Source organism: Lygodium microphyllum, chromosome 20, assembly GCF_053477565.2.
Source record: "Lygodium microphyllum isolate KBCC chromosome 20, Lygodium_microphyllum_v1.1.10, whole genome shotgun sequence".
NCBI lineage: Eukaryota > Viridiplantae > Streptophyta > Polypodiopsida > Schizaeales > Lygodiaceae > Lygodium > Lygodium microphyllum.
In genome coordinates this window covers 101365315-101383289 of record NC_141154.1, presented here as the reverse complement: position 1 = coordinate 101383289, position 17975 = coordinate 101365315, and the positions used below count along the sequence as shown (strand labels likewise).

The following is a 17975-nucleotide window of genomic DNA, read 5'->3' as shown; positions in this document are numbered from 1 at the left end:
ATCCCATTGATGTTTTGGGCTCTTTCCATTAGAATCTCCCCGATTTTCTGATTTTTCAGCTTGCTGCCTATCGGGACAGTCCCTTGCAATGTGACCCTCCTATTCACAAATAAAACATTTATTTGCAGCCATCAATTCCCTACTTTGTGCCAATGTTTTCGAGCCCTTTCTTTGTTGTTTTGGCCTCTTTTTAGATTGATTTTCAGATTTTTCCCTTTTCTCAACCTTAAACAACTTTTTATTCGGCTTCTCTCCACTCTCTAGAAAGCTCGAATCCTTCCCACGCAGCAAAGCATCGGCTGTAGCAGCAGTCTCTATGAGCTGAGATATGCTAGACACAGTGGATTTAATGCAAAAGTCCCATAGGCAGCCCACAAACATATTTTTCCACTCGCTCATGAAGGGGTACGAGGCGATAAGAAGAAATAGGCAACAATGCATCCCAAAACTACTTATTATATTACTCCAAATTCTTACATTCCTTAGCATCCGGCTTATTCCAAGCTGTCGTGATGTCCACCTCAAAGGTACTTGTCAACCAATTCGATGCAAACATTTTCTCGAATTGTACCCACATTGACGGTGCTCTACCTTGCTTCAAAAGAGTGGACCACCACTGTAATGTATTCCCTTTCAAGAAAATGGTTGCCTTTCGAATCTTCGAGGACTCTGTGAAGTTCCCCCTTGAATAGGCTGCATCAAATTGCTGAATGAAAGTCAATGCTTTTAGCCTATCTTGTACACTGCTGAAAGACTCAAACTTCGCTACTTTTCCACTCTCATTATAGTCTTTTGTTGCCCCTTTGGGTGTCAAGTTGTCATACATTGGCTGTTGCAAACAGGGCGCACTTGCTGAATTTACATCAAAACCAACACCAAATGGAGCATTTGCATGACCAACATTTATTTCTTGAGCCCCATAAGCATTCAGGGGTGCAGATGCAATACCAAACATGCTACTTTGTGTCCCAAGCATCAAGCCAATGCTGCCATACATAGGGTTTTGTATATTTCTAGCCATATCCGAATGCATTGGGCCTTGCACACCATTCATTGGTTGTTACATACCATAGGGATTTGTGCCTTACATTCATGTATGCGGTCCTTGTCCAGCCATAGCATGAAAAATTGTGATGAAAGACTCAAACTTCTACTTTTCCACTCTCATTATAGTCTTTTGCTGCCCCTTTGGGTGTCAAGTTGTCATACACTGGTTGTTGCAAAAAGGGTGCATTTGCTGAATTTACATCAAAACCAACACCAAATGGAGCATTTGCATGACCAACATTTATTCCTTGAGCCCCATAAGTATTCAGGGGTGCAGATGCAGTACCAAACATGCTACTTTGTGTCCCAAGCATCAAGCTAATGCTGCCATACATAGGGTTTTGTATATTTATAGCCATATTCGAATACATTGGGCCTTGTATACCATCCATTGGTTGTTGAATACCATAGGGATTTGTGACTTACATTCCTATATGCGGTCCTTGTCCAGCCATATGATGAAAAATCGTGCTTCCACCAAAATATCCTGGCTGCCCCATCATAGTATGCATGCTTGGCTGTCCAAAATCCATTGGATTTGCACTTCTTGATGGCCTTACATTTGCAGTTCTTGCCCCGTAGGTACCAATTGTTTTATTTCATTAGCATCTTTGGGAGCTTCAAATGAAGGGTTTGGCATTATCTTCAATGCATCTTGCTGTCCTGAAGGTGTAGAAGGTGTCTACTTCTTCTTGCTTTTACTGTCCTTCCTTGGAGCATTCAAAAATCGGGTAAATTGAGGATCCTTTGGCAATTCAGCAAAGAGATTTGTTGCTATCCTCATCCGATTCTTGAACTGGTTATCAAATTCCTCTTCACTTTGCTGGTCATCAGCCTCCTTATGCCTTGAAGGCCGTGCATCTTACCCAACAGCAACATTTTCAGCTTGCTGTCCATGGTCTGAGCCTTGTCCAAAGTCAGGCATTGCATTTCCTTCATTTCCATGTGAATGTTCATACTGAGAGGCATCATCACTGCTTAAGTCCATCTCACTGTATGAAGACATAAGAATTAACAAATTAACAAATACATAGAATGTACAAACACGTCTAAAACACAAGAATTGAGACAAGAACACAATATCCTCAAAACCACAAATACAAATAGAGAAGAAAGTGAATAGGCAGAGCAATGGGAGTAGTTGGACCCGGAGACATATCTTGAGGTCTTTAGCCACTAGTCAAAGTTGAGATAACGTTGAAAGTGGAAGGGCAGCAGGTTGGAAACCAAAATGCAATACTCTCTAGCATTGAATTTGGTAAATGCAGCAGTGTTCCATCCAAAGATGAAGGAAGCTGATCATTAGAGGCTGAAGAAAGCTGGGCAACAGCAGTCTTAAGTGTGTGCAGATGCAGAGTGGCCTGCATTGACTGAAAACACAAGCAGCAATGGAGAAGAACTGGCAACAGCTGATGATGTCAACAAATCTGCAGCAAACACAGATTGATCAGGAGGAGCTAGGTGGTTGGCAGCAGCTTGATGTGGCAGCAGTTGGCAAGGACTGGACAGCCAGTAGAAGGGAGTTGGTGGCTGAAATTTGTAGAGAAGCATGGGCTGAATGGTAGACAGCTTGTCTAGTTATAGGTGAGTGGATGGTCCCAGATCAGGGGTTGGCTTATGGGACACATGCATCTCTAGGGCCCTGTACTGTTTAATGAAACTTTTACGTTATTTACATGTTTTGGGGCTGTTTTAAAGAGCTAATCAGTTTAAACTGCATCTTTTAGCTCAACAGCCTAGCCATACCATAGGAGAACTCGGCTTCCTTGCTTGACATGGAACCGCCATCCAAGTCAGCTTTGAGGGGTCAAGAGTCGATGTAGCAGGTGTCCATCAGCCAAACAAAATTGGCCCTGCCACCAAAGAACATGGTGTGTAAAGAGCAAAAAGAATAATCACTAGAGTGAAACCCAAGAGGACTACCAACTGCAAACAACTTGAATGCCAAGAACACATAATGTGATAGCTCTAGTTAGTAGCTCAAAAGGTTTGATACTTGTTAATCACATAAAAGATGCAACTTGTTGAGAAACCCTTCACCCTTCACCCTTTACCCGTAGTTTGTGTTTTTGCGTTTTTGCGTTTTGTGTTTTGCGTTTAGGGTTTGCAGCCCCAAAAAGGGGCGCCATCCTAGACTGACTATGCCTATTTATAGGCCACTCTTTCATTCATTCCTTACGGTTGATTCATTCAGTGCGCCACCTCTTCTCTCCAGCCTCTCCACTACCCTCACACCCCTTCAAGAGGACATTGCGGTTTGAGGTTCGTGGCTGTCTTCATCATCTTCCTTGTGCTACGGCACCCTCGTTCCCTTGTATCACATTCACTCCATGATTCAGAACTTCATCATTCCATTCATCAGAGTTTCTTCTCTCTTCTCTTCTCTTCTCCATGTTTGCCTAGTTCACTTTATGTTTCTCCCTGCAAACCCTATTGTCTTGCTGGTAAGTCATCTTTTGATATGGTATCAGAGCCAGATTTGCTCAAACAGTGGTAAAGATCCTCCACTCCAGTGAAGGTAAAGACCGATGGCGGGTTCAGCATCCACTTCTCTTCTTCTTTCACTGCATCAAAATCTCGTTTTTGCAGGTTTCAGGAGTTTTCAGCTTGCTGCCCACACTTCTTTCGCGAAGGACATCACAGTCTCACCTGTCCCTTGCTGTCATCTATAGTGTGGTGCCTGTTTCCAGCCTTCCACCTGCAGTTTGCAGTTGTTTACAGCAGAGCGACTGTTGCTGATCATTCTCCATTCAGAAAACAATCTCGTTTTTGCAGATTTTAGGTATTTCAGCTTGCTGTATATTTTGGATGTGGAGGACATTGCGGTCCAAGCTGGTCATTGCTGTCTACAACAGTCTGGTGCTTGTTTCCAGCCTACCACACACTATTTGGAGCTGATTTCAACATACTGACTGCTGTTGTTGGTTTCACTTGCGTTTTTAGTCTTTCTCTCTTCTCCTCATCAGAGAAGACAAGGACCGGTGGTGGATTTGGCATCAACATCTGATTTCTCTACTATTTCTGTTGCGCATTGGGAGATATCCTTTTTCTCCTTCCCACCCTCCCTTATCTAGTTTACCACACCAGTACCATGGCATCTCCCCCGATAGATTGCCCTTCTACTGGGTGTTCCTACTGCGGCACGAACGGTCATCTCAACGAAGACTGTCGACATTGATCTTTGCTCCCTACCCCTCCGGAGTATATGCATCTTCCACCGCGCACTCCTTGTGCCACCTCTCCTTTTCGGGCTACAGAGATCGTTCTGCATCGGCTATCAGAGTATTATGCTTAAGGCAATAAGCCGCACTTGACGTGCACTAATTCCTTTCGAGCATACAAAGGCTCTAAGACCTTACAAGGCGATAAGCCCTCCTGGAGACCACTCCCATGCACGGAGGTTTCTCTCACCCACTTCCGGGTACAGTGGCTTCCACGGCTCACATCCCCTCCACAGTCCACTCTCCTGAGAGCCCGTGACTGTTCCCCACTCTTAGATTATCCCGAGTTCCTCCTTTCCCACCCTCTTCCACTCAAGTTCGAGAGACCACTTTTGGGTGCTTTCCGACTTCTTCTTCCGAGCCCTAGATACCTTCTTCGGTACAATCGGCGGCACTTTCTTTGTCATCAGATGCTTCGCAGTTCGTAAGCCATGAGTGGTTGGATTCTCTTTCTCTCTCAAACTGGGATTTTCTTACTTCGCTCTCAGAAGGGGCTTCCAGTTCTTCTTCGGCTTCACAAGGGGCTCCTACTTCTACTCCTTTCAATTCAAAGAGAGACCCTATGTGCCATGAAATTCTTCACACACCACCACCTTTTACTCTCGAGAAGTGGCTCTCCTTTGAGCAGTCATTTCTTCTACTCATACCCAAGATCTAGAGGATCTACCTAGATTGGGGCCCTTGGGTCTTTAGCAGCGACTTGGTGGCTAGGCTTTCATATTCCTTCCAGCATGGAGTCATGGAGCTAGTGGCTTCTCTCTTGAGGTTGAGTTTCGGATTCTACAGCTCATCCAATCTCCTGACTATCTTCAAAGGTCTCCTTTTAGGTGGTATTCTCAGATTACAGGATGGATCTTCTTTGTCCCTTGGTCAACATGGAGCCATCTCCTGAGATCGAGTCCGGGCATATCCTTATGGTTCTCGATACCACACAAAGTCCGACATTCCTCCTATGCATTGCATGTTTTCATCATCTTTGTACTAGGGTGCTTGGGCAAGTGAACAATTTTCCCACAAGGGACACTGTCCAAGTGGCACTTGCTGCATGAGCATTGCATCTCCACCTCACTCTTCTCCTGTTTTTCTTTTTGGGCCTGAGAGGGGGTGTTAAGAAACCCTTCACCCTTCATCCGCAGTTTGCATTTTTTCGTTTTGTGTTTAGGGTTTGCAGCCTCAAAAAGGGGGCGCCATCCTAGACTGACTATGCCTATTTATAGGCCATTCTTTCATTCATTCCTTACGGCTGATTCATTTAGTCCATAACCTCTTCTCTCTAGCCTCTCCACTACCCTCACACCCCTTCAGGAGGACATTGTGGTTCATGGTTTGTGGCTGTCTTCATTATCTTCCTTGTGCTACGGCACCCTTGTTCCCTTGTATCACATTCACTCCATGATTCAGAACTTCATCATTCCATTCATCAGAGTTTCTTCTCTCTTCTCTTCTGTTCTCCATGTTTTCCGAGTTCACTCTTTGTTCCTCCCCGCAAACCCTACTATCTCGTTGGTACGTCATCTTTTGACACAACTATGGTCCCAGGTATTTTGGTTGTATTAGTGTCATCTATGTTGTATCTCTGATATAGCTACAAAGTTGAGCTACATATGTGATCACCAATGTTGCATAGAAATGTGTCTCCTACGTGTTGGAAACGGATGAAACTTTTCGAACTTGTGAAACACATTTTGCATTCTTTTCAAATCATTTTTTGATGTTTGTGGTTGGTTATTGCTTTTGTTGCTGGAAACAAAGATGTTTGGGCAAATGAAAAAATCAATGTTATTTTTAAGAAAACTGTAATATTTCCGCTTAAAAATATTATTGAACTTGACTTCCCGCACGCCGCGTAAAACCTGTGCAAGGTATCTCACACACCGTAATTATTGGCAGCTTAATCCATACCCTGCACGCACAAAAATGAGGCCTCCGCATTGTGAAATCGAGGCCGAGGTTGAAGACCGTAAAAACCCGCGGGAAAACACTCTTTTTGAAGGGGCAATTGGATAATGGTAAGGTTAAGTCAAATTTTTTTAATAATTATCCCTTCCCCCAGCCGATGCATGGCTGGAGGAGAGGGAGTGGGAGAGGAAGTAGGTGTGGTGTAGGGAGCATGAGGAGGGAGGGCCATGCATAGGCCACGTGGTGGCTACCACCTCCCCCACGTGGCCTATTTATCCTTCTCCTTAGGCATTGGGGGGAGGGACAAAAGGAAAGGAGGTTGCCGTGCTGGAGGATCGAAGGGAGAGGAACGATCAGAGAGGGAGATTGAACGCCGCCGGGCTGAGGGGCGGCGCCGCCTGCAGTGCCTGCTACTGCCGCCATAATCACCCCCCTGCCATCGTCCTAATCACCCCCCCCCCCCCCCCGGTCAGCAATCTTTTCCTCTTCCCAATCATTGGGACCCTTCCACGTCGACTCTGTTCAAAGAAATCAGAAGCTTCTAAAGGATAAGGCCCATAAGCCTTGTTTCTACGTGCCTCCCCCGGTTTTAAAACCGGGTTCGTAAAGCCCCAATTCTTGTACAAGGGAGAAAGCAGGCGGGCTTGGAGGCTGTTTTGCCAAAGCGGAGGAAATTCGGAGATGGAGTAGGAGATCGCGGAGTTCAAGTCATCAACAATGGCTCCAAGAAGACGCAAGGGGCACCCGCGGGAGGCTCTTCCCCAAACATACATGTGGACATCTCCACAAGCCCACAAGCCTAGGTTTTACGATTTTGATTCCACGCAAAAGTAATGCGTTAAGCACGATAACTTTCATGGAAAGGGAAGCACTTATGCATGTTTCTAATTCACCTAGCCTAGTTAAAATGCATTTGGGGAAAATTGCCTACTCGAAGGATCTACTAGAATTAATGCATGACATGAAATCGGGTTAGTTGCATTTTCAATGTTATGAATGTAAATTACCTAGGTCCTATCCATTTTACGAGTTTAGTAGCATGTTGCCTTGCCGCGCATTTCAAAGTGACAAGCCTAAAACGCATATTGCCTAGCATTAAAAGGTTGAAATTATTAAGTGCATCCTTGATTGGCCGTGAAAGAACAAGTGTATTTTGCGTTTAGTTAATAACTTCCTTGTTATGTCTCGCATGGAAAGAGTTGTTAACGTCCGTTGTACGGCATGAAAATGAAACCCTGGACAATTGCATAGTATGGGAATGGAACCACGGACTTGTAAGTTGCATGAAAAAGATGCTTGGAAATGGATTAAGTCAACACTAGTCTTAGTCTTGCATGAACTTCATTTACGATGTTGTATCTAAGGGTCGCATGTTTACATGTTCGTCGTGCGTAAATTTCATTTCATTAAGTTGCATTTAGAAAAGATTGCATGGCTTATCAAAGCATGAAATCCCATTGCATTAAACGAGAGATTGTTAGGCATAGTTCCTTGATGTGAATCTTGTAGGTTCTATGCAAGATAATCTCCAAATTGACATTCGTCATGACTTTAGCAAGGAAAGAAGTAGTTATTGCAAAACCTTTTAGCCGCCTAAAAGTAATGAATCGCTTGTTGCAACTATTTACATCTTTAGAACAAGTTTACCATCTCCAGGAAAGGATCGTCCTTGTCGCAAGACAAGTAGCCCAATTTAGCTAAATCACCTAACCCGCAAGGGATTCGTATAGGCATAACTGGTCGATACGATAAATACCTCGAGTACTAGCTAGGGCTTGGCACGTTGGAAGTGTTGCCTAATATCGCACTTGGAACGCCAAGTCGAGACCCTTAAACCTAAAGGATCCTATCCACATGCACGGAACGGTTGGGTTAGGTGAATGTCCAAACACTAACGATCTAGGGTTTTACCCTAAGGATCGACCGACCTAAAGCTAAAACTCGGATTCAGTTTGGAAACCCTAGGACCGAACGTTGTCGGCCTAGTACAATTAGGGTTGGGTTGGGTAAGAAGACACCCTAAACCTTGCTTCTTGTCTAAACATAATTCCTTGACCAGGAAACGCCATTCAATGGGTGAAATGATCCCATGAGTTAGGTGCGACACTTGTGCAACAAGTTGCAACGTCGCACGGCTTTGTGATTTAATCACAAGATAGATTTGCCATTCCTTGGAATGAGGTTGGCAGGTTCCAGTGCAAGTCTAACTTGCAAGAGGATGAGTAGACATCCTGTTACATCACCTTTCTTGGGCTGATTTGCCAAGTTAAGGGAAGTTATGTTTTGCTTGGTAAGCAAAGGATCAATCAAGTTAAAGCGACATGGTCGCCAGGATTTACTGTTAATTTATGAAACCTAAGGTGTTGGTTAAGATGGGGTATGGCCCTAACCCAAGGACAAAAGGGTGAACAAACAAACCCTTGGGGATCTTGCCAAGTCGCAATTGATCCCGGATCGAATGTTGGATGCATTCGGAGAGAAGGATTCACTCCTTAGCAGTTGGCCAAATAAAACGACCACTGGATTGATTGTGCTTGTAACAGTTTAGGAGCACTGTTTGCATTGTTTGCTCAAGGAACTAAAAGATGGAAAGTTAATTAATGCTTCAGGTTGAAGGCCTGAAGGAAGAGGCAGCATTAGTTACCCCCAACTGTCTACTTGACCCTAACCAAGGGGGTTGTTAGCCGCTCCGGGAATGTGGACCGAACCCCGCGAGAGGTCTCTCCGTTGGGCACTACTTGGAGTAGGAGGACACTTGGGTGCCAGAGGGGGCTCTGACCATAAATCCCTTGCCTTCCGGGCCCTGCACAAGAGGCCAACGTGACTCGGGATTGGATCTCGAGGCCCGCATACTAGTCTACGGGCGGAATCTTGGATTAGTAATCCCTGTGGATTGCTGGATAGCCTTCGGGCAGATTATGGATTGCCTTCGGGCGGATTATGGATTAGCCTACGGGCTGGATTATATGGATGTGTTCCAAAGATAATAAGATAACCTGTTGAAAATGAACTTGCTTGACACTGTTTTTCTATTTCAAGTGCTAAGATTACGAGAAGGAACCGGTGTCTAACTGGTTAATTAAGGAAGCTGTTTTATGTGTGTCCAACTAAATGTGGTAGGTAATTAGACAACTAAAACAACCCTGAGGAAAGTGCTGTGGATGTGGCCATGGGTCCGTCCTACGGATGGGTGGTCCCGGTTAGCCGGGAACTTTTCTAAAATGAAATCGACAGCAGGAAACTTTGCTTGAAGGAAATGAATAGCAAGGGCGTTGACCTAGAGTCTAGGTTACTAGGATTCCGATTTATGTTGGGGAACGGAATGGGACTATGCCTTATGGGCAGAGAGGTTGAGCTTTGCATCCCTCTCGTTTTCCATTCTCCTTGAACCAAGTGCAGCATGAATCCTCTTGGACCCTTATGTTTCTGCGTAAAGTAGTTCGCCTGTGGTTTGATGCTAGCTGCCGTTCTAGGAGGTTGGCCACTAGGAAAACCTTGATTCAGGTCGGTCCTAAGTGGGAACGGCCGGAATACCGCTACGTGGCAGACTTGGGAAGACCTAGATCGCAAACCACGTAACATTCCATGGGAGTGCTGGGCGGAGCTTTCTAGACTCTCTTTCCAATGGGCTACTGAGACGTGTCCTGAAAGGGAACAGGTGGACACGTTACAAAAACATGTTGGGCAGATGACAAGTTTTGAGACTTTGATCTTGATAGCGAAGAAGAAGTGGTAGCTTTTCATGATTCTAGGATCCATAATATGATATGGACTGTGATTTGGCTACTACTGTTTAGGATTTAGTTGTGTGACCTGTTTATTTCTGCACCTTTACTTTGACTTTGGTACTTATTATTATTTCAGCCTGTTGTATGGCCACCGGCTATGCACATTTCGGATTTGGTAGTTACGTAGTAGTTACCTTGTTGTTTAAATGTAGACAAATATGATGTGAGGTGGCTTCACGATTCATGATCCAGTGAGTAGTAGTGGTTGCTGAACATGGTACTTTTATGATTCTTGAACCTTAGTCATGTAACATGTTTTTTTAATTTCAACTCAAATGTATTTAAGTCTTGAATCCTCATTTATGAGTTGAAACTATTTAAGATTTATTTGCACATTTCTCGGTAACACACACACACACACACACACACACAAAATATGTTTCTTAGGAAACTTGTTTCTTACATTTCTAAATTTTAGGAAACTGTTTCTTTTGCATGAAACCCATATGAAACGTCTTGTTTCTGAAACTTCCATCTAAACTGGTGATCAATTACATGAATGATGCCGTGGTGAGGAGGATTTTATTTGTGTTGCCAGCTCAAGGTCTCTCAAAACGCATCTTATGTTTCTAAAAGTTTACAAAACCGTTTCCTATGTGTGAAACTAATCTGAAACCTCCTGGTCTGAAAATTCCTGGCTACACTGATGATCACTAAAGCAAATGATGCCCTTGTGAGGATGATTTTGCATATTTTGTGTTGTCATCTCAAGGTCTCTCAAATGTATCTTTAGCACAGATGGCATTGTAATAATGTTTCCTGCTGTGGTTAGACTAGATGAGATTGCCCTTTCAAAGTTTTGCTTCAAGCGTATTCCTTTTAAACGCATTGTCATATTATTGAAGTAGTAACTTTATATGCCTAAATTCTGACAGCATATGGAGCAGTTGACAAAGAAGGCCAGAGCTTTGGCTGGAGAAGATGTATGCTCCAATCCTACAACTTTGGTTGAATGTCTCAGGGTGTCTACGAATCATTATTCTAGGCTACCAAGTGTCACCCTTGCGTATTCAATCTTTTGAAAAGCTTTTGTACAGGAACCTGAAGATGTAACATTGGAAGGAGTCACTAAAAGATGTAATGTTCTTGTTCAAATCTTATCATGATGAGCTTTTTATTTTGATAAGCTCTAATAAGATAAATTGATGACAGTAGCTACTCTGGTTGAAAAGCAGTCTCAACTTCAAGAAAGACTAACAAGGTACTTCTTACAGTTTACTCTGAAGTATGCCATCATAGAATCCAGTTCCTTGATGTTGGATGAGAGTGATTGAGCGATTGTCTTATCCTCCTTTAAACATAAAAATGAAGGTATCTTAGTTAGGGCTTTGGAATGAGATATATTGGCTTTTGATTCTATGGTCTTATAGGTATAGGAAGGCCAGTACAGTATAGATACAGAGTTGAAAACTGACAAATTGCTAGGGTTACAATACTGAGCCTTGTCAATATTTCACATATTGGTTACGATATTAGGCCTTGTCAATATATCATATAAATCATAAAACTCATGCTCAGTATGCTTAGCTGTCCTTTTTTTTTGGGGGGGGGGGGGGGGGGGGGTTTGTGTTTTACTTTGTTTCAGCCCCATGATCTTTCTTTTAATACATCTGTTGTTTTTTTTCCGTTCCTTCATTGGAGTAGCATTACCACTGTTTTGATTCCTCTTTAGGGGGTTGAACATGAAGTAAGAATGGCATACACAATCTGAAAGTTCATCTGATAATGAAGTTACTTTAATTTGTATTTTGTTTCGCTGAATGATACTTACTATTTAAAATATTTTAGATGAAGTTAAGAATGCAGAATGAACATTAGTTTTAGGAAGGTCTGATATTTATCTTTGAGGTGTGTGATTGCTAGCCTCAGTTATGAAGCCTAGCAGTTTTCAATATGCTTGGTATGAGCCACAGCTGTTAGCATTGTCGTGAAACCTATTGGTATGTTTTTCAAGCAGAATGCACTTACAAGCTCATGTGGGCCTAATTCGAAAGGTGATGGTTTAGCAGGCAACACTTGGCTCATTCAAGTCTTGTTGTTCACAAAAATAGACACATATGTTTACACGGTGTGTTCTTGTAGGTCTAGACACTTGCCAACTTGAGTACTCAGTTGGTCAAGAGGAGGTATCCAGTGTGATCTAGCCCGTTAACGGTTCATTCAGGTTGTGAGCTATCTTATGTGCACCTAGTAAAAATGCCAATGTTGGACTTGACAGCTCTCTTTGTTAAGTGTGTATGTCTCATCTCAGGGTTGCATCTATGTAACAATTTATTCAATCTTTCATAGAATAATTAGCACATAGACTCTTGATGCAGAACAGAACGAATGCCAAAAATTACTATATGCTGAGAATGATGCAGCAACCTAATGCACAAGGTAGGGTTGGCTGTGAACAGCCAATACAATTAGTGCAGATCTAGAGAGATGAAACCTTTGGCCAGAGGCCACCATCTCCAGGATAAAAGGTTTTTGAGCAACATCCAGGTGAAATAATTGGTGTGAAAAGGTGCTTCAACCTCTAACCAAGAGAGCCTCTTCAAATTTACCTGCTTGATTATGTTAAGGCCGCAAACATTCTGTAGTCCTGCCAATCTTTAGTATATCATAATATTTCCTGGCGGCTGGTACCTTTAAATGCTCTCAAGGGTTAAAGGTTCATTGTTGCATAATGTCTATTAGTATAAAAAACTTGATAGCCTTGTGAATCATGCAAGAAAGTATTTAGCAATCTCCTGTCATGTTTGTATGCATTACTCAAAAGGATTGCAACAGTAGCCAGCTTCTTATAGGAAAATTCAACCTTTTGAGTCAACCACTTCGAGTAGTTCATTCAGTTGCTCCTTGAGATGTTTGAACTGTATTTCCCAAGATGTGGCACGCACTACCTGCTTGTCTGTTTTGTTTGCTCATCAAATATGTTAAGTTAGTGTTCTGGCCAACTGTTACACAGGCAAACTTTAGTAATATCATGACTTTTTCACAAGGAAGTCTACTTAAATCAATCAGTTGCTCAAATCACCAATGGCCCAATATAAGTGCTGTTAGAGTTTCTGTAATAGTTAAAAACCATGCCATACTTTACGGCCAGTGAGCATATCAATCTGCAATGAAGTCTTCAAATCCCAAAAAGGAATTTCTATAGCACGTGACTTACTGTTTTGCCATGTGAAGAGATCTCTGACTGCCACAGAAATCTCACAGTAAACCCTTCCAGAGTCATATTTCGCAGGTACGGTTATGAGTTTGGGGTGGTGATTTGGAAATGTCTTGAATCATAATTAATTTGTAGCATTGTGATTGTTGTTATCTCTGTAGATGATGATGTGGGTACTTTAATTGCCTATTAGATCTTCAATCATTTGCATCACTTTAATTCATGTTTTAATACTGGCAGTGACTCAGAAAAACTTGCAACAGCTCATTTGCGTCAAGAGTTTGAGGATGCACAAGCTGACCTCACTTCTGGTAGGTGATCTCCATTCCTGAAATGAGGAGCTGTTGAAGCTAGTGCATTGTGGAAAATGGAGTGGATCCTATTTAACTTGTCATGTCATTCTGGTTGCAGTTCGAATAAGTTTGATTTGACTTCAGGTATTGTGAGTCCTGGGAAAAAGATGTTGCAGCTACTATGTGCTGAGAGTGCAGTTCCATTTTCAAGAAAGTCAATCATGTTTTTCATTTGAGTTCTCCTTCCTGGTTGATGCTTCCCTCCCCCTGAAAACACCCCGCCAAAAAAAGATTATTGTCCGTGGGTCACCCAAAGATGACATGCGTTATAGAGTATATCAGTGGTGTAGCTGTGGGATATTCACGAGTTATGCTTTTGTGCATAGACAATCTAGCAATAAATTTTGTTTGGTCAAATTTCATTATTGATTTCCAAGCTGTTCGTTGATTCGTTGCTCTCAATTCCTGTAGCCTATGAACTAGATGAAAATGAATGGGACGATGAGTTTATCCGAAGACTTCAAAAAAATGTACGTTGTGTTTTAAATGCAGGCAATCATAAAGGTAAAATAAAAAGTTGTACATTCAGGCACTGAGACTCTTTGTGCCATGCTCAAATCAGATTGTCAAAGAAGCATTCAGTGGCCATGAGAGTCTTTCAAGGGTCTTATATAAGTTTGTAAACAAGGTTTCTATTCTCTGAACATAAATTTATACTGTTTTTTATAAGACGCATGTAAAGTCTTCTGTCATAAAGTTAATAATGTTTCTGTGACAGACCTTTTGTGGTTTGAAACAACATCGCATAGGCATACAATACGATACTTCATTTGCAGGTAAACTACTTCAAAGCGAGGTTTGATTCTTTGATCACATTATTTGGTATTGTTTGAGTCAGCATTTTAGCAACTATCGTGCTATGGAGTTGTATAACTTTTTGAAATGGCTGTGTGCATGTGTGTGGGGGTTAACATGGTGAGGTCAGTAGATTGTAATGATGCATCTTTGAAAAGTACACTTTACCAAAATGCAATTTCATGAAATTTTATTGTTGATGCTATTTGGTGATTTTGAAACTATTTGGCATGTGTGGGAGATGATGGATAGGGGGGCAAATAGAAAAGCTTGGACAGACTAGCCGTAGTATTTGTTGTTCGTTTCAAAGATGCAATATAAGTATGGAAGACCATGCTAATGTGTGGAGGGCAATGGGACATTTGTTGTGCATCCCAACTTAACTAATGGATGAAGGCATAGTAACATGTGATGCGGGAGGACAGGGTCAGGAAAAGGGTATCACGATGGGGGTGGGATGGCATACAAGGGTAACATTTTAAATTTATATTCACTGAGTGTATGCATATGATGTGGTGGGTGGACATGTGGATGGATGTACACAATCATAGATTCTGTGCGTGTGATATACATGTGTGCATTCCATTATAAAAAGTGTGTATTGTGTGTTTTTGACGTTTACACTGAACACAACAGCTCTTGTACATTTATACAATTCATTCACATCCTTTTACTAAATATGTGTGTGATACGGGCTGATTCGGTATGCAAGTTTGAGATTTGAGCTGATTTTGTATGTGTATACGTAAGAATATGGAAAGAAATAAAGGAAATAATAGTTTGGAAATTCAAAAGTTTATAAAGAAGTCTTTTCACCCTTGAAGCCTGTAGACTTACCACATAGCAAAGCATCTATTGTATACATGGTCTCAAATTTCAATCAATTGTGACATGTTGGTCACTATGATCTTGATACAAAAATCACGAATTTCCTTGGGGAGCCCACAACAGTACTTCTCTCTACTCCGAATGGGGACATCACATTCCAACGGTTTCAACCCATGCATAATATGTAGCATCATCAATGAAAGTTGCAAAGTACTAGTAACTTCCAATACTGCCATTCTCGCTCACACTTGCTAGACAGTTCCCTTTGGTGTCTGCGAATGATCGACTGCTGCAATGGGGTCCTCTCCCATTCACAGATGTTGCATCTATTCTGAAGCTGTGCATCTTTTAGAGTGCTCAAAATGTGCCTGAGGGTGTTTAACTTGCAGATTTTCAGAGACATTATACTCCTATTTGGTACAATGAAAAATGTCATGCTGTGCGTCCAGATGTTCCTCAGGAAAGTTATTACCTGGTGCTGGCCATCCAACCATATACTGGGGAGCTGTCGGTTACTGAGAACACAATTCCATTCTTTTTGCCTCTGCAAAAGAGTGTTGAAACTTACTTCTCTTCAAGTGTCACAGTGAGTGGTTTTAATCTCTACCTTTGGGTCTTGTTAGCTTCAGTACTCTATTCGAATAGACTGACCCTCTGTAATTTGCATGCCTACAGAGGTTTATTGATCATGTTGGTAATTTGCTTCAAGGTTTCATTTCAAGGCGGGAACAGGTGATCATATTTGGAGGATTTCTGCAGATTCAGTAAATAATGAATTTGTTTGTCTGTGCCAGTGTTTTTACATCTTCGGGCTTAACAGGTGCTCATGTTCAAGGAAAGACAGGGGAACAAAATAAAGCACATGTCAAACACCTTGCCTTGTGATAGAGCAGAGTTTTTTATTGAAGAGCAAAATTGGTATGTTGTTTGTGTCCATGGGTTTTGGAATGCTTTTCATTTCTAACCTTGGTCCACAAGCATTGATTAGTTTATGTCGGCTCCTTTCACAGCAAACTGACTGTCAGCCTCACATACGAAGAATTAGACTCAGACCAACCTACTCAAGTGAAGGTCTTTGCCTGGCCCTTTAAAACTCCCAAGGACGTGAGCCAGGTGACAAGTCCCAAGCGAAGCAAGCCAAGGGCAAATCCATATATGCTAACATTTGCTGAGGATTGCTTCAAAAAGCGCTTCTTGCCTGATGGTAATATGTTGGTTTTAGAAGAGCTGGAGAGAGGCACTTTTTTACTACACTAAACGGTTACAAATTTTACATTCTCCTTTTGTGGCCAACACATCATTGGTTGATTTGCAGCATATGATGATATAATAGAGCGTCTGAACACAATTTTGGAACACAACTCAATAGCTGTGGGCACTTTGGCCCATCCTCCTGAAGAAAAGTGATTGTCTCGACTATACTGTGCCCAAGACTGGGCAAGTGAGAGTTACTGGGCAAGTGAGAGTCTCTCTCATCTCGATGAAGATAGCTCTGGGGGATGACATTTCTATACAAGCAAGATTGTTTTCTCTTGTTGACAGGACATTCTGGATACTGGTGGATTTGAGACTGATTGGTGGTTTGAGGACCAACTGTTATTTTGATTATCATCCAGGATATACATTGCCAGGACTTTTTCTTCCTCACTGTACAACTATCATATTTTTTGAACATCTCTTGTGCCTGTAACTTATTCGGTGATTGGGATAAATCAGACTGGAGTATTGTTTGTCTCTGAGGTCCACATTTTTGGCTGCTGCTAGTCCAAGGATGGCATGGCAATTATCTGGGAACAGCAGTGCATTGTCTGAGCCCTCACATGATTAACCAGGATTTTTAAAAGCATAAAACATTGTTATCAGTTGTGGTACATGTCCAAGTGCATTGTTGTGTGTCTGTAGATAAGCAAATTTATTTATGTAGTGGTGTAATGCATTCTATTGCTTAGTTTTGCTTACATGATCGAAAGGAGAGCTGTGACTTCTAAGATATAAGAGAGATGCTCCCGTGCAGCCTAGGGGGTTGGGTTGTTTTTGGAGTCTGGAACACACCATATCAGATTACAGTTAATGTTGCATTTAAGTCGAAAACCAGCTACAGTTAGTCTATTTGTCGCTGAGAAATCAACATTTTTACAACTTCTTAAACCTAGGGAGTTGTGCATTTTCCGAGCCTCGACTGGACCAGATTTGGAAGTCTTCCAATAATCAGATCACAGCCACTCTTGCATTCAATTGAAAAACAGCTAGTCATACTAATTGGCAGTGAAAGTCAACACACAATCTCTTGAGCAATTTGTATACTGATGGATAGAAATTGCACAAGGTTTTGCATGTATTCTACTCTTCCAGCTTGAATGATACAAGCCAAGGAAAAGGCGAAGGGAGCTCTAAATGCATTTGTACATTTTTCCCAGTTGCCAATTTGTCCCAACAATCAATCCTCAACTAGCCATAAGGCGTGAAAACGGTAGAAGTATGTTTTGAAAGTGAACATGGTCACTTGCCATGTGGTGGTTCTTTTCACTTGGAGGTGGCATAATGTAGGCAATCTCCATTGTTAAAATAATTGGACAAACAACATAGTTGCTTAAATGTTGGTGCCAATCCAAAGCAAAAACAAGTATGCAGTCCAAGGAATAAAGATACTTACAATAGTTATAGGGCGATGTTTGCAAGTTGCGATGCTATGTTAACAACTGAACTACTCTTAGGGTGTGTACGAAGAAGAGCCATGTTGCCATCCTTGAAAACCCTTTCAAATCTTCGCATGTTGATGTACTTTTAGCAATCTTGTGTGGCATTCATGTTCCAAGTGGTGCCCCTAGTTTTCTTCTGTAGCTCTTGTAGTATTGCTTTAGAAGTCTCCACCCTAACGATAATCATT

The 17975-nt window shown here is 42.1% G+C and overlaps 1 protein-coding gene across 4 annotated transcripts in view; it reads left to right on the top strand.

Annotated features, from left to right (window-relative positions):
- The window catches only part of LOC148019173 (centromere protein O), a 41365-nt gene extending 24413 nt beyond the window's left edge, over nucleotides 1–16952 (top strand). For 2 of the 4 annotated variants that reach the window (XM_087660714.1, XM_087660710.1), the window contains exons 3-14: nucleotides 10831–10878; nucleotides 10993–11032; nucleotides 11108–11156; nucleotides 13353–13423; nucleotides 13877–13935; nucleotides 14028–14093; nucleotides 14184–14241; nucleotides 15478–15674; nucleotides 15764–15820; nucleotides 15909–16006; nucleotides 16099–16292; nucleotides 16404–16952. In XM_087660714.1, the coding sequence (XP_087516840.1) occupies nucleotides 10831–10878; nucleotides 10993–11032; nucleotides 11108–11156; nucleotides 13353–13423; nucleotides 13877–13935; nucleotides 14028–14093; nucleotides 14184–14241; nucleotides 15478–15674; nucleotides 15764–15820; nucleotides 15909–16006; nucleotides 16099–16292; nucleotides 16404–16495 (1029 nt within the window). In that variant the 3' untranslated portion in view covers nucleotides 16496–16952. The remainder of the gene's footprint in view (nucleotides 1–10830; nucleotides 10879–10992; nucleotides 11033–11107; nucleotides 11157–13352; nucleotides 13424–13876; nucleotides 13936–14027; nucleotides 14094–14183; nucleotides 14242–15477; nucleotides 15675–15763; nucleotides 15821–15908; nucleotides 16007–16098; nucleotides 16293–16403) is intronic. The other 2 variants (XM_087660711.1, XM_087660712.1) reach the window with 2 other exon arrangements.
- The last annotated feature ends 1023 nt before the right edge of the window (nucleotides 16953–17975 follow it).